At 47.9% G+C, this 23,219-nt stretch overlaps 1 protein-coding gene across 2 annotated transcripts; it reads left to right on the top strand.

Annotated features, from left to right (window-relative positions):
• Window positions 1–171: 171 nt before the first annotated feature.
• Window positions 172–23,090, top strand: lrsam1 (leucine rich repeat and sterile alpha motif containing 1). Of its 2 annotated transcripts, none has more exons than XR_006085248.1 (25): window positions 172–347; window positions 2,162–2,218; window positions 2,673–2,717; window positions 3,081–3,158; window positions 3,815–3,883; window positions 4,315–4,399; window positions 6,925–7,046; window positions 7,513–7,603; window positions 8,873–8,994; window positions 9,246–9,275; window positions 10,278–10,400; window positions 11,414–11,553; window positions 11,809–11,853; window positions 12,095–12,165; window positions 13,434–13,533; window positions 13,726–13,813; window positions 14,603–14,677; window positions 15,332–15,412; window positions 16,214–16,309; window positions 16,473–16,571; window positions 17,664–17,795; window positions 18,591–18,657; window positions 19,307–19,491; window positions 20,233–20,425; window positions 21,244–21,644. XR_006085248.1 is itself a non-coding variant. In XM_042337185.1 (25 exons), exons 1-24 carry the CDS (start codon window positions 276–278, stop codon window positions 20,356–20,358), a joined length of 2,199 nt encoding a protein of 732 aa, XP_042193119.1. In that variant the 5' UTR covers window positions 172–275; the 3' UTR covers window positions 20,359–20,381; window positions 21,244–23,090. The 2 variants fall into 2 exon arrangements, 1 of the variants encoding a protein (XP_042193119.1); XM_042337185.1 differs by having other exon boundaries at window positions 20,233–20,381; window positions 21,244–23,090.
• The last annotated feature ends 129 nt before the right edge of the window (window positions 23,091–23,219 follow it).

Genomic DNA, 23,219 nt, shown 5'->3' with positions numbered 1-23,219 from the left:
GGTAGCAGCGCTCGAGCAGCTGAGCTGCGAGGTTTTGTCGGCGTTGCCGCCCAAACCCCGCCCCGCCCGCCCGCCCGCAACCGCCGCTCCGGGCCGGGCCGTGAGGAGAGGAGAGGTTGAGGGAGGGGAGTTGGTTCAGCCGCGCGCCGCCGCCCTCTCTGGCCTGGGAGGGTGGGAGGGGGTTGCGTGTGTTGAACCGCGGGTGCTGGTTCTCTCGCTCTCTCCCCGTGAGGTAACGGTTTCCCCGCCCCCCCCACATCCCCGCCCCGACCGACATGATGTTCTTTTCCCGGAGAAGGAAGCCGAGCGAAGAGGGGCGCAAGCGGCTGGAGTATCAGATGTGCCTGGTGAGTTAAAGGGGCCTGCTGGGGGGAGGGGCCTGCTGAGGGGAGGGGCCTGCTGGGGGAGGGGCCTGCTGGGGAGGGGCCTGCTGGGGGAGGGGCCTGCTGGGGGAGGGGCCTGCTGCTGGGGGAGGGGGCTGCTGGGGGGAGGGGCCTGCTGGGGGAGGGGCCTGCTGGGGGGAGGGGCCTGCTGGGGGTGGGGAGGGGGCGGCCGGGGGCGCGGTGTCCGTCCAGCCCCGGTCTGGGTGGGGTCAACCGGGTTCACTTTCCTGCCCGAATCGAGAAACCTGCTGCTTCCCTAAATCTCCCCCTCCCCTCCCCCCTAAATTACACCCTCCTCTTCCTCTCCACTCGCTCCCGCTGCCTCCAGTGTCGGTCGGTCTGTGCCGCGACAGCTTCACCCTTCGAGCTGGGGTCCCGGTGAGGATATTCCTTGGCGTGATATAATCTTGTTAACGGGGTGGGTGGGGGAGGGGGAACTGCACGCCTTACAGGCGCCTCACAGCGCTTGCTGAATCATCATCATCATCATCATCATCATCAGACTTGCATTTGATACACTTCCCTTTGGAGGATGTACCCTCTAAACGACTTGTCGGTGAATTGTCTCAAGAAGTGACTTTGACACTGTGTTTGAGTTTGTCGTTTAAAGGGACCGTGGTTTTCTTGTTCCCACGCTTGGTCTCGCTGGGGACAGGTTAATCGCGTTGGCGCAACGCCACGGTGTTAACGTGGATGACGGCGCAAAACGCGTGCGCTTCAGAAATCCCTCGGCGCCGTGACTGAGAAACCCCTTAAACGTATCATCGAAGACTTAAGAGACCGATGAGCAGAATGAGCAGACACCACAGCTGGCAAATTAAATTTAACAGAGGAAAATGCGAAGTGATTCACTTTGTCAGGGGAAAAACAAAGAAGCCGTCTAGTGGTGGGTAGGAACCTAATCTGTCGAGGAGCAGCGGAGAAGCAAAGAGTTCTACAGTATAAGAGGAATATAGGATGGGAAGAGTGCAGTGTAAGTTTACGAGGATGATACCAGGGCTGGCAGGTTACGGTATTAAATTCAAATATCAAATTCAAGTATCAAATTCAAGGCACAGCTGAATTGAATACTTGATTCAAGGCACATTGCCAGTCTCTGCCACTGAGACCCTCATCAATGGTTTCATCATGTCCAAGCTTGATGATGCTAACTCCTCGCTTTGCTGGACTTCCGAACTCTTCCCTCCACAAGGTGCGCATTATACGGAACTGCAGCTTGTGTCCCCTCCTGCACCAAGCTCCATGAACTGAGCTCGCCAGGCTCCATTGGCTCTCCATCCTCCAGAGATAGAGATTAAAATCCTTAAAGTCTTCACTTTTAAAGCCCTCTATGGTCTTGCCCCTCTCTACCTCTGCGACCTCCTAAAACCTTTCCAACCTGCCCGCTTCCTCCTCTTGACGGGCACTGGCCTGCGCCATGTCCCCCTGCCCACCCCAACATTGACAGGTCAGGAATAATTTCCCATGATTGAAGGCCTCCGGTAAAGCGCGGGAGTCATGGAGGGTATGGGAATAGCGTTACAAGTTAGGAGGTGAGTAATACAAGTTATGTAAAGAAACTAGTGGGTTTTGATGGGAAACTACATGGGACTCGGGTGAATGTACGATTTAGGTGTTTATACTATTTATAAAGATAAAACTTGGCCGAGTTTTATGGTATGAGGTTTGGTTTGTGAGGAACCGTTTGGAAACCTTGTACATTGAGCACATTATGAAATAACTACACCTTTCTTATTGTTTGTAGCATTTTAAAAAGTGACTCTTTCTCTTTGTAACAGACCAGGGAAGCGGGTGCGGATGACATCCTGGACATATCGAGGTGTGAACTGTCTGAGGTAACCTATGTCAGTGGTGCAGCTGTACATGGGAGGGACAACTTAGATATAGATTGTTACAGTTTTCCTACATCAGGATAGATCTAACATCTATTACTTGTGAACGGGTTGGGAGTAAAGATTTGACCATGATTTCACCTTGTCCCACATCCTGACACATTCCTTAATATGACTCCTTAAGCACAGTACCACGAGCGGATAGAAACCAGAGGTTGATAATGCACCCCATTACACACTTGGCACTCGATAATGGAACACAAGTGCGTGAATGGCCTCCTTATCTTGATATGTCTATATTTTGAGCCTGAAGTGGGTGATAGTTCTGGGGTTGTTGTCTATTGTGACGTCACACAGTAAGATACCGTTTTCATAGATTCGTTTGCAGAAGATTTCTTAGTAGAATTGACCAATTTGGTTCTTTAACGAAAATTATTTTCAATCTTGTTTTTATCAGATTCCACCCGGTGTCTTCTCCACATTTAAAGTCTTACAGAAGAAGGTAAGATCTCCCATGCGGTAACTATAGCTCCCCCGGACTGGCCCCTCAATACTCCACTGCTCTGCCGCCTGACTCAATGCTCTATTTTTGTTCTCACAGAATGAAATTTCAAGTTAAAGAAAGGGGCAAATTCTGGGCAATTTTGTCCCTGTCGCAATGCAGCCACTTATTACCAGTAGAGAGGGGGGTGACCCCAACTTGTGCAGCTACTTTTAAAGCTTCGTCCCAGTTCCTAGATTCAAAGACCTCAGTATCTTTACGTTGTATTTCCAGTGTTTTGTGGAATGTGGTCACTGTGACTGTACAAGGACATGGTCAGTCTTCCCTACAGAGCCTCTTGACATTCCAAATATTGCTTTCCAGGTTTTGATCGTTCACACCAACTACTTGTCGACACTAGTCCCAAAGTTGAGCAACATCCAGGACCTGGCAATGGTGAAGGTAAAAGCAGCTCAGTATTTTGTGCTGAGGTTAAGATTTCTTTTTTAAGGCGGATAATCAGATGGTAGTGGGTTTCATGCCCTGTGTCAGGACTTAGATTTCAAGACCTTCACGCTCGTTTTCAAATCCCTTCATGCCCTGGCACCTCCCTACCTCTCCCACTGACTTACTCTCCAATTCACTACCCATCGCCTCCGCTGCACTGCCTCCAGTCTCCTACTTGTCCCCCATGCCCTCCATTCTACAATTAGCGGGCGTGCTTTCAGCCACTGCGCTTTCAGCCACTATAGAACACTCCCTCAATCCCTGTGCCTTGCCCCTTCCTTTCCCCATCTTCAGGTGCTTATAGTCATGTCCCCCACACCCTGGCTCAATTCACTTTCTGACTCTTTGCGGGACATTGTGCACAAATTGGCCGCAATATTTGCCCGCTAACACACAGAAATTCCCTCTGAAGTGCTTTGAGACGATTGATGTAGTAAATGCAGAGTTATTATCAGTTATTATTTCAGAATACTTATTCTGAACAGTGAGGTGCCTAACCACAGGCTCTTGAGAGATCTGTTAGGGAGAGGAAGGAAGGGAGGGGTTGATTCCTTACCAATTGAAACAGTGCAAGGATATCGCCGAAGGTTATTTTTCTATTGTTCTTCCAGATTTTAGATCTCCACGACAACCAGCTAAGTTCACTTCCCGAGGAACTGGGTCAGCTGTCATCTCTCCAGGTAAAGTGTTTTAAAGAGTGGAGGCCAGGGCTTTACATTTTTTCCCACTGGATTAAGAGGGAATTTCATTGACTGGGTCTTTGTTTGGAGTAGTGGGGAGAGAGTGTTTTCTCCTGGTCCTGACGGAGAGGGTGGATGGCTTTGTCTTGGATTTGCCCCATGTCTGTTGTTGCTCCACAAACAGCTGGTGGAAGGCACACTTTTTTCGTGATATTGCTCCTAATTTTTACTTCCCTCACTTCCACCTGCCCCTTCTTTCCCCACCTTGAACCGTTTCACTTTATCCCTTGTATTGAGTTAAAGGACATGGCATTTTGTGTCATTCTTAGAGTTACTCAGTAACTAGAAGTAATAAATTACTTAGAGTGAATTGTACTTGCTGTGTTGTTGGTCAGTCCTCTAATTGTATCAATGTGTTATTTCAATTTCAGGTCCTTCAGGTGGAAAATAACCATTTGAAATCCCTGCCCAACTCCATCGGGTCACTGCATCAGCTTCAAACACTGAATCTCAAAGGTATTCACCTTATCTCTCTGATCATCTCCCTCCCTCCCTCCCTCCACCACTCTCTTTCTGTAAGTCGCACCTCAAATCTTGTCTTTTTCAATGCGACTATAGCCATCTCCCCCTCTACTTCGCTTGATGTCCAACCCCATCTTAGTGAAGCCCTCTGAGGCATTACCCTAACTGAAGTGCTATATATATATAAATGTTAGTTGTTGTATCGCAGGCTTAATACTAAAGTAGTGAGCGTAGTAGTGAGCCTGGTTCTAGCATTCTCACCTGAGTCAGAAAGATGTGGATTCAAGCCCCAATACTGAAGGCACGTGTCCATTGAACAGCTGATGTGGAAACTCTGAGGGTTGGGCTGAAAGATGCTGGAAGGCATTGTCATTCCAGACGTACAAATTTCCACATGTAGGTTGTGTATATGGAACTATCAGTTTGGTTTGACTACCATTAAGCATGACACTCAGCTGACCAAATAGACCTCCTCCCCCCCCATGAGACTTTGAGCTCCCAAACTCTAGGCTGACGCTCCAGTGCAGGGCTGGAGTAGCACTTTGGAGGATCGTCCTTAAAGCAAGGTCCCGTCTGCCTTTTCAGGTGGAAGTTAAAGATCCCATGGTGCCATTCGAAAAGAGAAGGAAATTTCTTCCAGTGTCCTGGTTGACAATTCTCCAGATACATTTGTTTATTCACTTAATGGCTGTTTGTGGGATATTGCTGTGTGCAAATTGATATGTTCTCTTACAAAATACGTAGCTACGATATATTACTGGAAAGCCTGCGAAACATTTTGAGACATCCTAATGGGAAAAGCGCTATATCAGATGCAAGAATGATTATCGTTATTGTGCTAAGTGTAGACTGAACAAAGGGCTTGGAATTGAGTGCCAACTCTTTCTCTTTCCTGACCTCCACCCCCCACTGTTGTTCTGCTCTGCCAGCTCATCTGTAGGCTGGATTGGGGTGCCAGAGAAGAATGGGAGGGTGTGTGGGTGTGGTCCTACAGCCTAGCACAAGAAGCAAACTGTTAAAACATCCATTGGTATTTAATCAATTTTATTCTGGAAAGTGCTTCAAGATGTTTGTTTCACGAGAGGCACTGTATAAATGCAAACCATTATTCGACTGCCTGGAAATGGGTCTGTGGTGAGGGTTGTTTGTAATAGGTTGTCTTGCTGGTTTATCAAATATCCTCTGTCTTTTGGTCTGCTGGGTATCGGGTAACACGGAAAACCATCGCAACGTTTGAATTTCCAAACCGAACTACTGATACGTACAGATATTACTGTTTGTCTGGAATCACGTGATTATATTCTCTTTAGGCGGGGCGCACCCTGCTCTCGTAATCCCTGAATCCACTAGTTACAGGTTATAAAAACAGTTCTTTGTAACATCGCCCGACTCCGCCACTACCTCACCCCTCAGGCTGCTGAAAATCTCGTTCGTGCCTTCATCACCTCCGGGCTCGACTATGCAAACGGCCTGCTTGTTGGCCTTCCCAACTCTTCCCTCCACAGGCAATAACAACAACCACCAAAATTGCATTTGTATGGAGTCTTTCACGTCCCAAGGTACTGGACAGTTAGGGATCTGGACCCAAGCTGGGGGTTGGGATCAGGAGATGGGAGTTAGAGAGAGACGTGGAACAAGCATTTAGTCTAGCTTCAGCAAAGCATAACGTTTTCTCAGTGCTTCGTCTGACTGAAGTCGGCAACAGTGTGAGGTATGAGAAAGGGAGAACCTCTGGTCTTCAGTAAGAGTTAAAATTGGACCCTCAACCTGACAGGAGTGTGTACAGATGGAAAGAAACTTAATTCTGGATCTGGAAACAATCAGGATACAAGTACTGGCCAATGTCATGATGTCATTTTGAAGCCATGCCACATATAGTTTGGCATTAACACAGTCAGGACAACATCAACTGGGAGACATTCTACAGAGAATCTTTAATGATTTTCAGATTGATAATTTTGGATGAATGTTTCCCTTCTCCTCCCTGACCCCAGCTCGTGTCTGAAATGCTGTACACTGTGAAGTGCCTTGGGACGTCCTCCCGATGTGAAAGGCGCTATACAAATGTAATCTTGTTATTGTTGTTGCACTCACGATTAAGGGATTCGTTGGTAGGGAATGGAACACCGAGCGCTTGTAGGCTGAAGTTTCAGGCAGGTTTATGCCTAGTGCATTGGCCTGTTAACCCACGTCGCCAAAGGTGCAACATATTTTGGCCAGGAAAATTTCAGCCCGTCGGTGTTTGCCATTGTGCAACGCTGTGAAAGACATCAAACACTGAGGATCGGGTATGGCGCTCTTCAAGGACAGAGCACCACAAAGCAACTGCAAACTGAGCTGAACCCAGGTTCTCCTCTGAGGCCTGTAGTACTTCTGCACTGAATGTTCACTTAAATGCTGCACTCTGTCCAGCGCCTTGGGATGTCCTCCCGACGTGAAACAATTGTACTCTTGTTGTTGTTGTTGTTGTTAAAGCTAGTTATAAATATCCAATTCCTTTCCCCTCCCCCGTCCCCCAGGAAACCGAATCAAGAAGCTACCTGAATTGCTGAGTGGACTGAAGAGCCTGCGTACCCTGGATTGCAGCCACAACCAAATCCAGCAGCTGCCACAGGATCTGGCTCACATCCGGACACTTGAGGTAATCCTTCCCGGTTTCTGCCCCCTCCCTTGCTCGGCCTGAGAATGTGGTGCCACTCACTGAGCAGCTTGTTACTGGTTGAAGCTTGTTCTGTGTTGAGCGAGACTGTACAATGTGAATCGTTCATAGTGTTGAGTTGATGAATGTCTGACAGTTGCCTCAATTGAAATCTTAGCCCTGTGGGTATAATGTATGAAGTCCAGCATCCAGTAGGGATAACATGGGCTGAAATAATAATCCTTGCATTTTGATATAGTGCTTTATCATGCCTTTGAGACGTCTCAAAGCACTTCACAGAATATACTGTCAAGTGAATTGACCGTGTATTTTGTGGGTGAAATGACATTAATACTGTACAAGCCTTTTGTTTAATTCCATCAACTTAAGACTGACTTTTCTGTGGGTTGTTGCTGAGTGTAGTGACTGCATATTTGTTTTCTCTCTTCTTTCCTGGCTCCCGCTGCAGTCTCTCAGTTTGGATGAAGAGATTATGGTGTACCCTCCAAGCAGCGTGTGCAGAGGTGGAACGGAAGCAATCAAACAGTTCCTGTGCCAAGGTAAGCGGCAACAGGAGTTTACGAGTACTCTCCCATTCTGTAACGATTCTGCTCTCTCTTATTCCAGAGCCAAGCTGTAATCCTCCTCTGAGGCAGTATGCGATGTGGAAAAATTGACCCTGGTGTTTTCCCCACATGATATACAGTTGATTCACTTTACAATACTGTATATCCTGTAATACATTCAGGCTCTGCCATCGTTAAGCGGGCTGAGATTCTGCCCCGCGTGGAGGGAGCTATATAACTGCAAGTTGTTGTTGAAGCGCTTTGATATGTCTCAATGATGTGATAAGTCGCAATATCAAATGCAAGGAGTGTTCAGTGCATGTTTGTCTTGTGCTTTGGTATCAGCCTCGCTCCGTCCATTGCAGCCTTGCTTCTGGGGTCAGATGATTGTGGGTTCAAGCCCGATGTCAGGGCTTAGAGCTCAAAGTCTGTGTTAAGTCAATATTTTGTTTCCAGTAACTGTTGAGCTGCTATTTATGGTGTGGACATGAATAAAGAAAAATTGGCTGACCTAAAGGTTGGCCGCTGCTCATCTGGATTGACTCTACTGGGAGGAGCAGTGCATTGCTGAAAGTGCTGTCCTTTAGACTAAACCAAGGTCCTGTCTGCTTGATCAGATGGATGTTAAAGATCCTGTGACATTCTTTGGAAAGAGAAGGCAATTTCTCCTGGTGTCCTGGTCAACAATCTTCCAGATAAATTGCTCGACGTGAAAGGTGCTACACAAATGTAATTTGTTGTTGTTGTTATCCACCTCATGGTTATTTGTAGGTCATTGGTGTTTGCAAATTAGCTGGGTTCGTCTACAAATGCAACAACAAGAACAACTTGCACTTATATAGCACCTTCCAAGCAGAGTAGCGTCTCAGAGCGCTTAACAGTGGCGGAGCCTGATTCCGGGCCAGGGGGAGGGAGCTGGCTGTAAGCACGGTCGAAGATGAAGGTCTTCAGGCGGGACTTGAAAAGGGGAGAGAGGGGGCAAGGCGGAAGGATTGAGGGAGAGCGTTCCAGAGTCCAAATGCACATTTCACAGAATACTCTGTAACACTCGGGAAGCAATTGGAGGCTTTTGGACGTTACGGGCACGATATCGAGTGCGAGGGATAGAATTGTTGTCTGAAAGTGTTGACTTGCTTTGGGATATGGTTGAACGGGTGCTCTCCTTTTCACTTTCTGAACTGTTGTGAATTAACAGGCAACTCACACGCTTGGCCCTGCTCAGCCTAAGCTGCTCAGTCTCTCACTGTTTTTTTTTGTCTGCAGAGCTCGGCATCGACTACATACCCCCGTCCCAGTACCTGCTGTCCGTGCTGGAGAGCGACGGCTCCACCATGGAGACCAACGGCGCCTTCCTCCAGCAGCAGCAGGAAGACTCGCAGTGGCAGGTGAGGAGGCGTAAGTCAGCGGAGGAGGTTACAAAATAAATTTCTTTGATTGAATATTGCATGATTTACGCCACCCAGAAAGAACCGGGGGGGGAGAAAAACATTGATCGAAAACAGACCCACCGAGACCCGTGCAAATGTTCAGCGGGCCACATCTTGACGGCCCGGCCTGCAAGCCATGGGTTGGCTAACACTGGCATAAGCTTAACTGCGGAGGGAGTTGCATTCACGCATTTTTCTTCTAATTGCAGAGTAAATTCATGGACTATGAGAAGAGGAAGGTAAGATGGAGCTTGAACATTATTTCCTTGTTAGTATTTCTCCCGTCTCTTCCTCTATTCAAGGTCAAATACTCTTAACGGGGGAGGGTGGAGGCTGTTTGTTTTTTAAAAATGTTCGACTCCAGTTAAATGGCCATTTCTGACTCCAGCATAGAACCTTTCCCATTCCCTCCCATTGCACAGGATTTGAATCCTCCAAGCCCTTTGCTTTTTTTTCCCCCACAATATAAAATCCCGATAAAGTGAATCCCTTACGTTTATCCTGTTTTTTCTACGTCTAGCGCTCAGGGAAGCTACTCTGTGTGAAGGCCACTATATAAATGCAAGTTTTTGTTGTCTAGGACTCGATTGTTACATTTAAATACCCTGAGATTATGAAACCTTTTACTATATTTAAAGGGGTACTGTCTTTATTGTGATGGTTTTGAAAAACTATCCCTGGCCCTGCAGATTATCGCACTTAAAAAGGACATAGCTTTATGTGAAGGTGAAATGTACACCTGTTCTTTTCCCCTCTCCCTCTCTTCCCCCACTCAGTGATGGAGTGCAACTGACTACTGAAGGTGTCAGTATTGAGCACCTCATTTTAGCAATCTCTGCACTCTTCCTCCAGTTTACAATTCCATTCCTGCTCTGACCATAGACTTTTCATTAACAGCTAGCTGGATACTTGCCAGCTCTTTCCATGTGATCTCCGGCTCTTCACACATCAGCAGTTTTCCCATAAACAGAGATATATCATGTTGTGGATTCAGCTGCATAAATTCACTGTATTTACGTAAATACTCTGTCCCTCAACCCCTTGTCCCGCCACTCCTCCCAAACCGATCCCCATCTTGGAAGCAAACTATTGACTGTCCAGGCCTCCAGACTTGAATGGCGCTATATAAATGCAGTTTGTCATTGTTGTATAAGTCGTTGCCAATGTTGTTCAGCAACATTTTATTGTTTTGGCCGACGACCACAGGCTCCTAAACCTTCGTCCGATCTTGTGCTTTGTAGGTTCAGAAGCAGCAGGAGAAGCTGGAGTTTGAGAGGAGACTGAACCAGGATCAGCGGGAGCGAGCTGAGCTCATGCAGAGTAACAACGTTCACAAAGCCCAGATCCTTAACTCCATCAGACAGGTACAGAATCTCACAGAGTTACTGGTTACTGACTCGCCAACCACAACCACCATCAACAACAAATTCTATCCGTATAGCGTCTTTCACGTCTGGAGGACGTCCCAAGGCGCTGGACAGTCAGGGATTTGCACCCGAGCTGGTGGTTGGTATCGGGAAGAAGGTTAGGGATATCATGATTATAAGTTAATGAGATTGAATGGAAAGCGAGGAGAACAGCGTGTGCGGCAGAGAGCAGCGGCCATTGTGTGAAGCTACTGCACATGTTCAGGGTCCTCGGGGATCCACCCACCAGATTCCAATTCATCCCGGGAGTGAGGAGTCAAGCAGGGCGTCCGCACCCATTGTCAGCAACAACAACTTGCATGTATCTAGTGCCCCTCACGCAGGATAGCGTCCCCAAGCGCTTGCCAGTGGTGGAGCACGACGCCGAGTCAGAGGGATTGGGGAGGTGACTGTAAACACGGTCCAAGAGGAAGGTCTTCAGGCATCATGTGAAAATGGGGAAGGAAGGGGCAAGGTTGAGGGAGTGTAGTGGCTGAAAGGGTGTCCGGGGATCCGAATGCATTACGTTCAAATTACATTTATGCAGCGCCTTATCTGTTGGGAAGACATCTCAAAGGGATTGGCATGGCTGGGGGGTGGGTGGGTGTAAGTGTCATGTCCGTGGACGGGTGATAAATCTGCTGCTGTTAAATTGTGACTCGGCAGCGTAAAGAAATGCAGACCCCGACCCCCCCCCCCCGTCCATTTGGTCACATGCAATAATCGATTAATTCCGCTCACACAAACCAAAATTAAATTTTGGTCTTGGGCATCAGTGACATAATGCCCCCTCCCCCCCACTTACCCTACCCAGCAAACACAGTGGCCGGCCATTCAGCCCCTCCCCGAGAGGTAGGTTTGTGGATTGAATTACTGGGGTGGGGGGGGGGGTGGTATAAGGTGTGCTTGGTGACACTGATTACTTCTTTCCATGATGTTCTTCGTCTCATTCATCCTATTATTCCCACCAGGAACAGGGGAAGCTGGATAGGGATCTCCGGGATCAGCAGCGTTCCGTGGAGCTGGGACGTCGGCGACTGCAGCAGGAGCTGAAGGAGGCGGAGTACACAGTAGACAACGTCATCCACAGTCTTTTGGAGGATAGCGAGAGGTGAAAGGTTCTCCTGTTTGGTGGGTGGAGGACGTGGGGTGCTTTTTCTTTTTTTTCTTGCAGGTGTCTCAATGACTTTTGCTTTTCTCTCTTGCCCAGAAGGTTGTTAGTTTATGTCCCACGTTAGGGACTTTGAACTCACAGTTCAGGCTAACGCGCCAGTGCGGTGCTGGGGGGAACAAACACTGCTTTGTCGGGGAAAAGAAAAGGGAGTCCAACCGCTTTAACATGATTTCTAATTAACTTGTCTTTCAGAAGGAAACAGAACTCTGAGCTGCTGAATTCACTGGAGATAGAGAGGTCAGTAAAGAGGCAGTGGGGGCAGCACTACGTGTACAGACTCGGGTTAGCTGCTCAGGGAGGAAATTTTGCTCTCTGATCTACGGAGGCTCAGTGAGCTATGTATCTGAGCTTTGCCAAGACCCTGGTTCCTGCTAGGAAGATCTCTGTGTTTGAATGATTAAGATGTTCGGGCTCCTGGATGCTCCACCTGCAGTCAGTGGCTGTGGGCTGTAACCTTCCTGTCTGTACCTACCCGCAGGCTGAGAGTGAAGCAGCTGATGGAGATCACACAGGAGGAGAACGAGAAGCTACGGAAGAAAGAGGTGGCAGGTCAGAACAGCCTTTTTGTTATCAATGTTCTGCCGCTGTCCTCTCTTGACTTCTATTGAGGTACAGTTTCTTGGTGTCCTCTCATCTCCATGTAACATCCACTTTGCCCCTCTTTTTTCTTCTTTCTGTCTCTCTCTCTTGCTCACTTGCACATAATCCTTGCATTTGACACAGCACCTTATATTGTTGGGCTGTCTCAAAGCGTTTCATAGAATATACCGTAAAATAGATTGGCTGTGTATTTTGTGGGTGAAACGCAGCAGCCAATTACGCACAGCAGTGTCCCACAAATAGTCGTGGATTGTACCGTGTAAAGCTCAGAGCCCCGGAAATCTATCCAGTTTCCGCTAGCGAGGCCGTTCGGTCTCAATTTAAGATCATGCAGAATTGTGGAAAATTTATTACATTTGGTCTTAATTTGGAAGATTGCTTCTTTTTAATAATAATAATAATAATAATAATAATAATCCTTGCATTTGATATAGCGCTTTTCACGTCGGGAGGACGTCCCAAAGCGCTTCACAGAATAGACTGTAAAGTGAATTGACTGTATATTTGTGGGCGAACGCGGCAGCCAATTGCGCACAGCAATGTCCCACAAACAGTCGTAGATTGAAAATGACCAATTTATTATTGTTTTTGGTTTTGGAGGGATTATTATTAGGTGTGTGGAGTAAGGAAACTTGCCCAAGGTTTCGCCCTGCCTGGAATTGAACTCAGGTCTCTCACTTGCAAAGCAAGTGCTCTAACCACTGAGCTACAGGACACCACTGCTTTGCAGTTTTAAGAACTGCAGAAAGCATTAAGTCCTCATAGTCCAGAGGTTCAAGTCCCTGATTCCTTCCAGTTTCTGAGTTTCACGTTAAAAAAAACTTAAACGAAGAAAACACAAGATGCTTTGCTTTACAGTGTATTCTGTAAAGAATGTGCTCCCGACATGAAAGAGGCTGAATCGAATGCACAGACTGTTGACTTATACACACTCTCTCCCCGCACTGCTGCCGCCTTGTGGCATGAGCTCCTCCAGAGATTGTGCTGGGCTTGAGAATGGGTCATCTATTTATCTTATCTATCAGCCACTGAGCCCCCGCATTCCCCAACATTGTTATTGAGTGCTTCAGGATGTTATACAATACACATTTACATTGATAATGTCTGGAAGACATCCCAAAGTGTTGTGCTACGGTAAAGGTCGGTCTATGTGAGTTGTCGTTCTGTGCCTCTACCCGTCTCTCTCCTCCGCCTGACCCGCCTCTCACATTCTGCAGGTGCGATGCAGGCGATGCTGTCTGAGAGTAACCTGAACAGACTCCTGCAGACCGTCTACGAGACACAGCGGCAGTGCCTGATAGAGGAAGCCTGCTCCAGGTACATGCCAGCCTGGCGCTCGCACTTCTGGAGACAGATTCAAGCATCGGGTCGAGTCTTTGAGCTCGCAGTGAGGGGCTGACACTCAACTGCGAGTATTATTATTGATAAGTAAATGATTAAGTGCAGCCGATGTGGCTGATATTGAATCGAACGGTACTCAGTGTGAGCTCTTCTCTGCTTGACCTGCAGCATGGCTGAGATTGATGGGAAGCTCCAGAAAATCCAGACCTGGCAGCAGGAAGATCAGAGCAAGGCCATCGGGCAGATCCTGGCTGAGGTGAGACTGAGAGCAGTGAATAGTGATTGTTAGAGATGCCTGACTGCGGAGAGCCCAACCCTCCCTCCCTCTCCCTGTAATTCCTGAATTGGGGTTTTACTTAGGAAAGGATTTCTGCAGAGATCCCTCTCTTTCACGTGGTTCCTACCCTCTTCCCCTCTGTCACAGTTTCTCCCTCCCTCCCTCCGTTTCAGTCCTCTCTCCCCCTCTCTTTCTCTCTCTGTTTCCTCCCCTTCCCCATCCTCCCTGCCTAAGTGTGTTCCTTATCTCCCTTTCTCCCTCTCTCCCTCTGTTCTCCTTCCCTCCCTCTCTCACTCTGTTCCCTCCCTATGTTAGGGCAGATGCTGAACAGCGTTCAAGAGTGAATCAGTCCTTTTTACCCTATGTTGACATGCTCTTTTGACATTGGTGTAGTGGATAGAGTGCTCTCCTCACAAGCGAGAGGCCCCGGGTTCGATTCCTGGACGGGGCGAAACCTTAGGCAAGTTTCCTTGCTCCACATGTCTCTGTTTACCGAGCAGCAAGTAGGAACCTGGGTGTTAAAGTTAATTGGTGGATCAAAACAAAAATGATCACCTAATCCACGATTGTTTGTGGGACGCTGCTGTGGTACCAAGTTTCGGCCACAAAATACACAGTCAATCCACTGTAAAATATACTCTGTGAAGTGCTTTGAGACGTCTCGAAGACGTGATATGGCGCTATATCAAATGCAAGGATTATTATTATTATAACAGTGAATTGAGGTCTGTGGCCCTGGGCTGAGCCTGACTCTTGTTTCCACTTCAGGCGGAGATGCAGAAAGTGGCGTTTGAAACTTTGCAGATGAAGAAGGACGGGGAACATACACGAATCAGAGACCAGGTGATGGGTCCGGTTGACGCTGGAGTGTGGGAGGGTTGGTGGTGGGGAAGGGGAGCTCATTGCACCTGGAAGTCCTGGAATCCCATGCAGTCAATTTCCTAGCGTTTGTCGGGGGAGATGGAGTGGGATCATGTTCCAGTTACAATCTCTTTCTTCCCCTCCCCCTTTTGTTGAGCCCCCATTCGTACACAGTTGTGCTTTAACCGCAATCAAGAAAATGAGGGGGTGGGGTGGGTGGGGAGGTTGAAAGGAGGTGAGTGGGAGAGAGACATAGAACATTTTAAAGTGGTTTGTAGTCAAATCAAACAATACTTTATAGTAATTATTGTCAAGTTTAGTGACTCTTTAATGTGTGAGCTCTTTGGCCAACACAACACACTAAATGCTCTTTATGTTCCACAATGTTGTGATCCTGGAATTGGATCCATGGGGTTGGGTCCATCTTGCTCTTCTTGTTTGCTCCAGAGCGGAGCCCTCCATATACACAACTTCCATCTCCCATCCCATTGTACATTTGCATCCAGTCTCATTTTTCCATTGCTGGTTTGATCCTCTTCTCTCCTCTCTTTCCCCCCCCCCACCCCACCACCTTGGGATTGGGGGCTGTAGGTCTCGCCCTCGAGTGTCTAATGATCCCGTGTTTTGTTTGTTCAGATCAAACTGATTGAGAGTGAGTTAATGCAACTGACAAAGATCGAGTTAGACAGACGAGAGGTTGACTTGGAGGATCTGCAGGTAGGGCTTAAACCTCAGCTCTGTTTCTCCCTCTTTTCCCCCCAATTCCCCTCGCACTGGTCTGTCAGTGCAATTGCTGAGGTTTCCTCTCACATTCTCCAGTCTTGTTGTGAGGCTCTGTCCGGCTCTTCTTTTTCTTATGACAAAAGGTTCCACAACTAACTGCTCAGGTCCCTCACCTCTCTTTTTGTCTTGTTTTTTTCTCATTCTCTCTCTCTCTCTCTCTCTCTCTTCCTTCCCTCCTTGCACCTCTTTCTCTGTGCCCTCCCTATCTCTGTCTCTCTCTCTGCCTCGCGCTCTCCACACTCCCTGCCCCACTGTTCCTCCATTTTTTTTCTCTCTCTCTATCCGTTATGTTTTCTCCTCCACTCACACCCCAATCCCATTGTTTCCATTCCAGACTCATCCCAACTAACATTGTGGCTCATCTGTAGCCGTTCCATCAGATTCCGTGTCTGTTTTACGGGACAGAGAGAGGATGGGTGGGAGGGAGGGAGTCAGAGGAACGGGCCCTTCAGCTTCACCCACTGAATAAACCGTCTCCTTGACATTTGTCTCTTATCACTCCCTCTTCACGAGATCTGGCTGTTGTCAACGTTGCTGAGACTGACACGATCACTCGGCTGGATTCTCTCTGACGCTCTTTGCTCTCCCTCCAGTTTCTCTGAGGAGGTTTTTATCACTGTCCTTGCCTCTTGGGAGCCCACTTCTCTTTCCTTCCCCCCTCCCTTCCCACTAACTCCTTCCCGGGACCCTCTATGGACGTTGTGTGAGATGTTTTCTCTCCCTGTCGTGTGACAGGAAACACTGGCAGAACAGCGGCAAGCACTGAGCGACCTCCTGCAACAGCTGCTGAAAGAGAAGAGGCAGCGAGAGAAGGAGCTGGGAGACCTGCTGGTATGTGTGTGTGTGCGGGGGGGGCAGGGGGTTGGTGAGTTGGGTTTGCTTGTGGGGTGTGTATATGGGGGGGTGTTGTGGGTGGAGCTGGGAAGGGAGCCAAGCAGGAGGGAGTGGTGCACTGGGTGACTGCAAGTGGTTGGAATCTGATTCTGTGTTTCAGCTGGAGATGGAGACGAAGCACGAGACCAACCAGGAGAATTACTGGCTGATTCAGTACCAGCGGCTGATGGACCAGAAACCCCTGTCTCTCCGAGCACGGGTCAGTGTCCGTGTTGTGGATTCATGATTGATTCATCGATGGGGCATGTGTCAGTGTCTGGGCTCTGGGGGTCTTGTTGAATTGACATCATGTGGGAAGCCTTGGGCAGGTTTCTTTTCTCCACACCTCTATTTATGGCAGTGGGTAGGATTCCGTTTCTCGGTAAGTTGGTGGAAAATTGGTGGATCGCTTTCCGAAGGTAATAATACACTCTCTTCACCACCACCCCCACCACGTTTCACCCACAAGATACAGTCAATCCACTTGACAGTATATTTTGCGAAGCCCTTTGAGACATCTCAGTGATGTGATAGGGCGCTGTATTCAAATGTAAGAATCATTATTATTATTACGTTACTCAGAACAATAAGGGACCTAGTGTGTAACAGAGACATAGCAATCCTGTATTCAGCACAGAAAGGGAATAGTTTGGCCCATTGTATCATTGCCACTGACAGCTGGTGTTGTTTAAGTCGTCCTTTACAGCAATCCACAGAAATCTGATCCCGTGGGTGCTTCAGGACTTTGGCTTTGATTCCCACTTGGGTTCAGGGCCATCTTTAATATTCCTTGCCTTTACTGAAGCAACTGTAACGTCGAATCCTCTTACAGTGCTTCCTAGGGAATTGCTGTCATTGTGCATTTGGGCAGCAGCCATTTTATTATAATAACAATAATCCTTGCAGTTGATATACAGAAATGTCCCGCAAACTCTCCTGGCCAACAATTCCCCCCTCCTACCCCTAAATAAAGTCGGTCACTCTGTGAATGATCTTTCTTATCTGGGGGGAATTGTTGGCCACGACACGAGGAGAAACTCCTTTCTTTTCCCGAACAATGGCATGGGATATTTTAACAGCCACCTATCCCCCCATCACTCACACAATGACTTGTTTGCCTAGCACTACATTGGCAGCAATTGCTCATGAAGGGCATTGAAATGTTTTGGTGGTAGGGCTTCAAGGCATTGTTGATGACTTAGCAGCCTGGCAGGAACAAACCGGGGACTTGCATTTCTTTGTTCTGGGCTTTGTTGTTTGAAGGGTTTGTATTAGACACAAGCTGTTGACCTGTCTCTTGTCTTTGCTCCAGGAGGAGGGTGTAGAGAAGGAGCTGGTGGATTTGTTGGTGGATCTCTCTGCAGACCGGTACTTGCCCCTTTTTGCACATCACAGAATTACCCTAAAGATGCTACGCTACATGACTCCTGCCGATCTGCAACAGGTACCAACCCTCCTGCACTAAGGGAAAGCATGAACATTAACTGTGGTCTGGGGTGGGACGGGTGGGAATGTATCAACTTAACCACTTGAATGAGCTCTAACTTGCTTGACAGAAGCTCTCCTGCATGGTGCCATCAGTGCCTCCTCACCTCAGGTATTGACTTGCTGGATGTTCACTCCATTTCGCAGAGGCTGTGCAGAATCTCGGTGTCCTGTTCGACTCCCAATTTTCTTTCAAACCTCACATCTGTGCTCTTATCCACTCAGCTTTCCCTCTATAACATTGCCCGCTTCTGTCACTACCTCGACCCTCGGACTGCCTCATCTGCGCTTTTATAACTCCTAGGCTAGACTGTACCAATCCTTTGCTTGCTGAACACTCCAGCTCTTCCCTACTCAAACTGCGGACTATCTAGAACTCTGCTGTCCGTGTCCACTCCCACACCAGGCTCCGCGAGCCTATCACCCCCATCCTCGCTCAACTGCACTGGCTCCTCATCCCCCAGGGGATCAGGTTCAAGTTCCTCGTTCTCCAGTTCAAATCTGTCCATGGTCTTGCCCTACACAGCGCTGTTGGCTTAATATTTATCGAAGGTGAAATTTTCACTGTCATCTTTCAGGCAGCTTCGGATTTGCTGATGTTCAGCTGAAGAAAGTTGAGGCTTATCCAAGACTTCATGTCTGACAGGCAATTGGATAGGGCAACAATGTCCTGGAGTCGAGCACTGAGGGGCATATTGTGAAGTGTAAGAGAGATGCTGGCTGGATCCTGATTGTGTCCCTGCTCTGTTCACAGATTGGGATCATTGAGGGCAGACTACAGCGGGCTATTCTACGACTTGCTCAAGAAGGTGCAAGGCCAGGTAACTAAGGCCAGAGTCATTGAAGAAACCACTTGATTCTGGAATAGGAGGACATTAGGTTGGGTGGTTTGGATGGATGAGATCAAAGGGCCTTCTTTATCCAAGTTGGTGTTGTTGACAGACCATCAGCCTGCCCTGTGATCAGGAGTGGGAGGAGGGTAGTAATCACTGGGGACAGGGATTCTTCTCATCTGGTTCCTTGGAACCCTGCAAGCCAAAGGCCACGTTGGGTAAGGTTGTCCTAACTGGACAAACAGCAGGGAGTTTGCCACAGTTTTCACAATGGCAAGCTGTGCTTTTGCAGCTAGTTAAACTCCCAACAATTACTCCAATGTACCCTTGGGGGACAAACCTTGGCCTTTGCCAACTTATACCTAAGATCTGCAGGATTCAGTGAGCACGGTGTATCCCCTCCGGGGGGAGGAGGGGATAGCAGATAAATGGGATCAATGTTAACTCTCAGTATGATTCGGAGACTCTTAGCATAAGCACTGTGATAGGTGTATTGTGTGTCAGACTGACTGACAAGAAAGGTTTTAGAGATCAAGGTTTTGGCATCCTGGCTATTACTGAGACAGGAGTGGGGAGCTGCGCTGCTAGATACTTGATCACAGAATCCTAACGTCCTGATCTCTCTATCCCTTTGTAGAGCCCACAGTACTGCCCGTCTCAGCGAAAGGCTCTGCTCCTGAAGTGCAGCCCAGTGCTCCGGCTGAAATACAGCCCAGTGCCCCTGCTGAGGAGGAGGGTGAGGCAGGACCCTCAAGCCCTCTACTGAAGGTTTCCCGGGCGGTGGTGGCTCAGTCCGAGTGTGTCGTTTGTCTGGAGCGAGAAGTAAGTGGCTATACTCTGTATTGCTGACCATTGCAGTCTCTCCCAGGGCAATGGGTATCACAAACAAGGCTGTGAGAAACGGTAGCATCAGTTTTGTGCAGTGCTTCAGTGAACTTTCAGGTGTGTGAGGGAAGATTGTGATGTGGACACAAGAATCTAATGTAAAATTCACAACAGGGCTGCCCGGGCTCCAGCTACTATTTTCTTTCCAACAAAGGTTCATGTTGACTTATGCAAGTTCATGGGTGGCAATTCCTGCTTTAATGCTATGTGAGTGGCAGAAAATATTCACTTAGTAGCCTCCTGCTGAATTCCCAATTTTACAGCATTGAAAATCTATTTCCTGAGCATTTAAGACATTTCAGACCCTTTTATCTGAGGGATTGTTGGTCAGTTCACCGGGAGAAACTGCTCTTCAGTGTTGAGATCTTTTAATATCCACCTGAACAAACAAACAGGACCTCAGTGTAACCCGAAGGATGGCACTGTTGATAATGCAGTGTAACCTCCAGTACTGCTGCACTGCAGTGTCCATCTGGATTGTGAACTTAGAGCCCTGATGATAGGGCTTGAACCCCACGATCGTCTGACTCGAGAGGCGAGAGCACAAGCCACTGAACTAAGCTGAGAGCTAAAGGAGCTGCAGGCAGGCAGACCAGTCACTGGCTGCGTAGCGAGGTATCATGAGCAGCTGTGGTGAGTATCGAGGTGATGAAATCTCACTTGTTTATTCTGTTTCAGAGCCAGATGATCTTCTTGCCGTGTGGTCACGTTTGCTGCTGTCAGCCCTGTGCTGTAGTCCTGCGCACTTGCCCTCTCTGCCGTGCGGGCATTGAACAGAAAATCCGCATGTATCGTACGTCCTGAGTGGCCGTCCCTCCCTCATCAATGTATGTGTGCACCCAGAACACTGGCCTGTACCTGCCCTCCGCCTGTAAGGATTGTCTTTGGGTAAAATGTTGCTGTTGGGGAGGTCTGCAATGTGAGACTCTGCTTCTGGGATGGATAGAAAATGGCAGCAAGTGTGGGAAATGGGAGGGATTGTGAAGCAAGGTTTATTTCTTTTTCTCTCTCTCTTCCCCCCCACTCCCACCCTGCCCTTCTCCTGGTGCCGCTGGCCTGTACTGAGATAGTTACTTAGACAACAACCACCCTCTGCTCCCTCAACAATTCCTTGTGTGTGTGTGTTGGGGGGGAAACAAAGGCACATCTGGAGAACATGTAGCCAGTTATTTGACTGAAGAGATCCCTTGTGCAATGTCCCTCGCAGGGACAGACAGCTTGACCGATTACCCTTCTCTGTTGTGCTTGTCAGTTCTGTCTGACTGAGATCCGCACCCTCCTGGATTGAACCTGTTTCCCCCCCCGCCCCCGTGTGGCTCGGATCACTCACCATTCCAAGTGAAGAGTTGGTGAATGTGTACGTTAATCAGCCACCCTGCCTCGTAAGCAGCACTTGGAAGAGCAGATCCGTGTCAATGGAGGCAATAGTGCTCTTCACTCATCTTCTAGTAACCCTGTAAACCAGAGCCCTAACAGTTAGGGTGGTCTTAGCTGTACAAGCAACAGGAGGCCTACAAATCACAAGTTTGATTGCATTGTCTGTATCCACCACAGGTTCCATTCGGACCCCGTTGGATGCTATTCAAATGTTTCCTGTTCGCTGCCTATGCTCCTCTCAAAGACTTCACTGTTTATATCTTTTCTTGCTTGGACATTTGTAGTAGTTAATTTTCACTTTTTCTTCCACAGAGCTGCCTGAAACGTCCTTCACTTGGTCCAGTCCTGTCCTATAGCCCAGCTACACTGCTCACTGTGCAGTGTGACTGACTGCCTGCAGCCAGGGGAGGCGTTCTGTTGGAACAATAACCTTTTCACTGCTGGTCTGATTTGTTAATTTAGTGTCAGCCCTGACGTTAGCTGGTCTGTGCTTCAGGAGGAGCGTTGCCGTTTGCGATCTGTGTAGCAGCGTTTAGAATGGAAAAGACCCTAGAAATTGCTGGCTTATTCCCAGTGCTTTGGAATTAATGTTGAATGGTTCCGGTGATGTGTTGGAGGGTGCTGTGAGTTACTGTTGGATGTATGCGAGTTATTGGAAGAGATGGCCTCTGTTTCTCCCCCACACCCCCTACAATGTGGAGTCCTGTAGCTCAGTGGTTAGAGCACTCGCTTTGCAAGCGAGAGATCTGAGTTCAATTCCAGGCAGGACGAAACCTTGGGCAAGTTTCCTTACTCCATACAGAGCCTAATAATAATCCCTCCAAAAAAACAAAACAATAATAAATTGGTCATTTTCAATCTACGACTGTTTGTGGGACATTGCTGTGCGCAATTGGCTGCCGCGTTCGCCCACAAATATACAGTCAATTCACTTTACAGTGTGTTCTGTGAAGCGCTTTGGGACGTCCTCCCGACGTGAAAAGCGCTATATCAAATGCAAGGATTATTATTATTATTACAATGCTAGAGAGGTTCAGGTTAGATATTGCAGTGTTATAACCTGTCCTGGGTTCATGGGAATGTTGAACTCCACTAATAGGATGTAAAGCTAGAAGTTGTTTGTCGATCAACGTGAGTAGAAAGTGTTCTGATGTGTTGAAATATTATATTGGAGGAATTTTAGATTTGTGTTTTTGTTGCCCTGATCAGCATGTTCCCACGGGCAATGTTTTACGTTCAGACCTTGTATAATTCTACACTGTCTGTGCTCAGGGCAGATTTACAATGTACGATTTTGCGAAGCTTCTATGAAAGGAACTGCTTTTTGAAAAAAAACACTTCACTGACATCAGCACTGCAGAGCTCTGTGTTCCTTCAGTGGTCTGGCTGGCTGCCTAGGCTGTTGTCACAGCATAAATTGTTCAGCTCGGTAACCCAGTGCCTGAATAGAGTACAGCATTGCAGACAGTTAGCCTGTTTTGCAATCAATTTATTTTCCTTCCCACTTCTGACCTTTCACTTAAGACTTTGTTGGGATGGAACTACACAGCTTCCTGCTTCAGTCCCCAAGGTGGAGAAAGGTGCTTAAGTCTTACTGAAAGTAGTTGATACTTAAACTTCCAAGTCTATTCCAATACCTTCTTTGAGTAATTTGCTTGAAGCAGTGATTTATAACTGAGATTGGATGATTTCCCCAGAGGCCACATCAACCCCCAGCAACAGATCAGGACTGGTCACATCTGTCCATTCAGGCAGATTCTCCAAACCACAGCTGCCTTAAGTAATCCAGCCTTGACCCAGACCATACCCTGAGGTTAGGCATGGCACATATCCATACAGTGCTGTTCCACTCCTCACCCCAACACAGTTGGGAAGACGTTGGGGCTGCTGGAAAGTTTTTACCCCCACGTGCTGCACTTTCCCTGGGAATAGACTGCATCTCACATATTGCTGCCCAATGTGAAAGGCGCTATTTCAAACCAAGTTGTTGAATTCTTGTTGCTACCAAGGAGATGATGTGTCAGTCACATATCTTGCCCATCTACCTGGCTCTCAGTACTGGAACTGCATGTTAGGCTTGTAACTGCTCAACTATCTTCTCTGTGGCTGACTGAATGGATTTATTTTTCATTAAAGATTTTATATTTATTTGAACTTTATTCCAAATGTATTGGATACTTTTTTTAAAAAAACAAGCCCTTGTTCTGGTCAGGACAGTGTGCAGTGGTCACAGCCACACATGGCTCACCTTGAACTGGTTCCAGATGAAGCTGTGGGTTTATCCCTCG

The sequence above is a fragment of the Callorhinchus milii genome, unplaced genomic scaffold (assembly GCF_018977255.1).
Source record: "Callorhinchus milii isolate IMCB2004 unplaced genomic scaffold, IMCB_Cmil_1.0 Scaffold8, whole genome shotgun sequence".
Lineage (NCBI taxonomy): Eukaryota > Metazoa > Chordata > Chondrichthyes > Chimaeriformes > Callorhinchidae > Callorhinchus > Callorhinchus milii.
The sequence above is the reverse complement of the archived record's forward strand: the minus strand, read 5'-3'. Positions and strand labels throughout refer to the sequence as shown.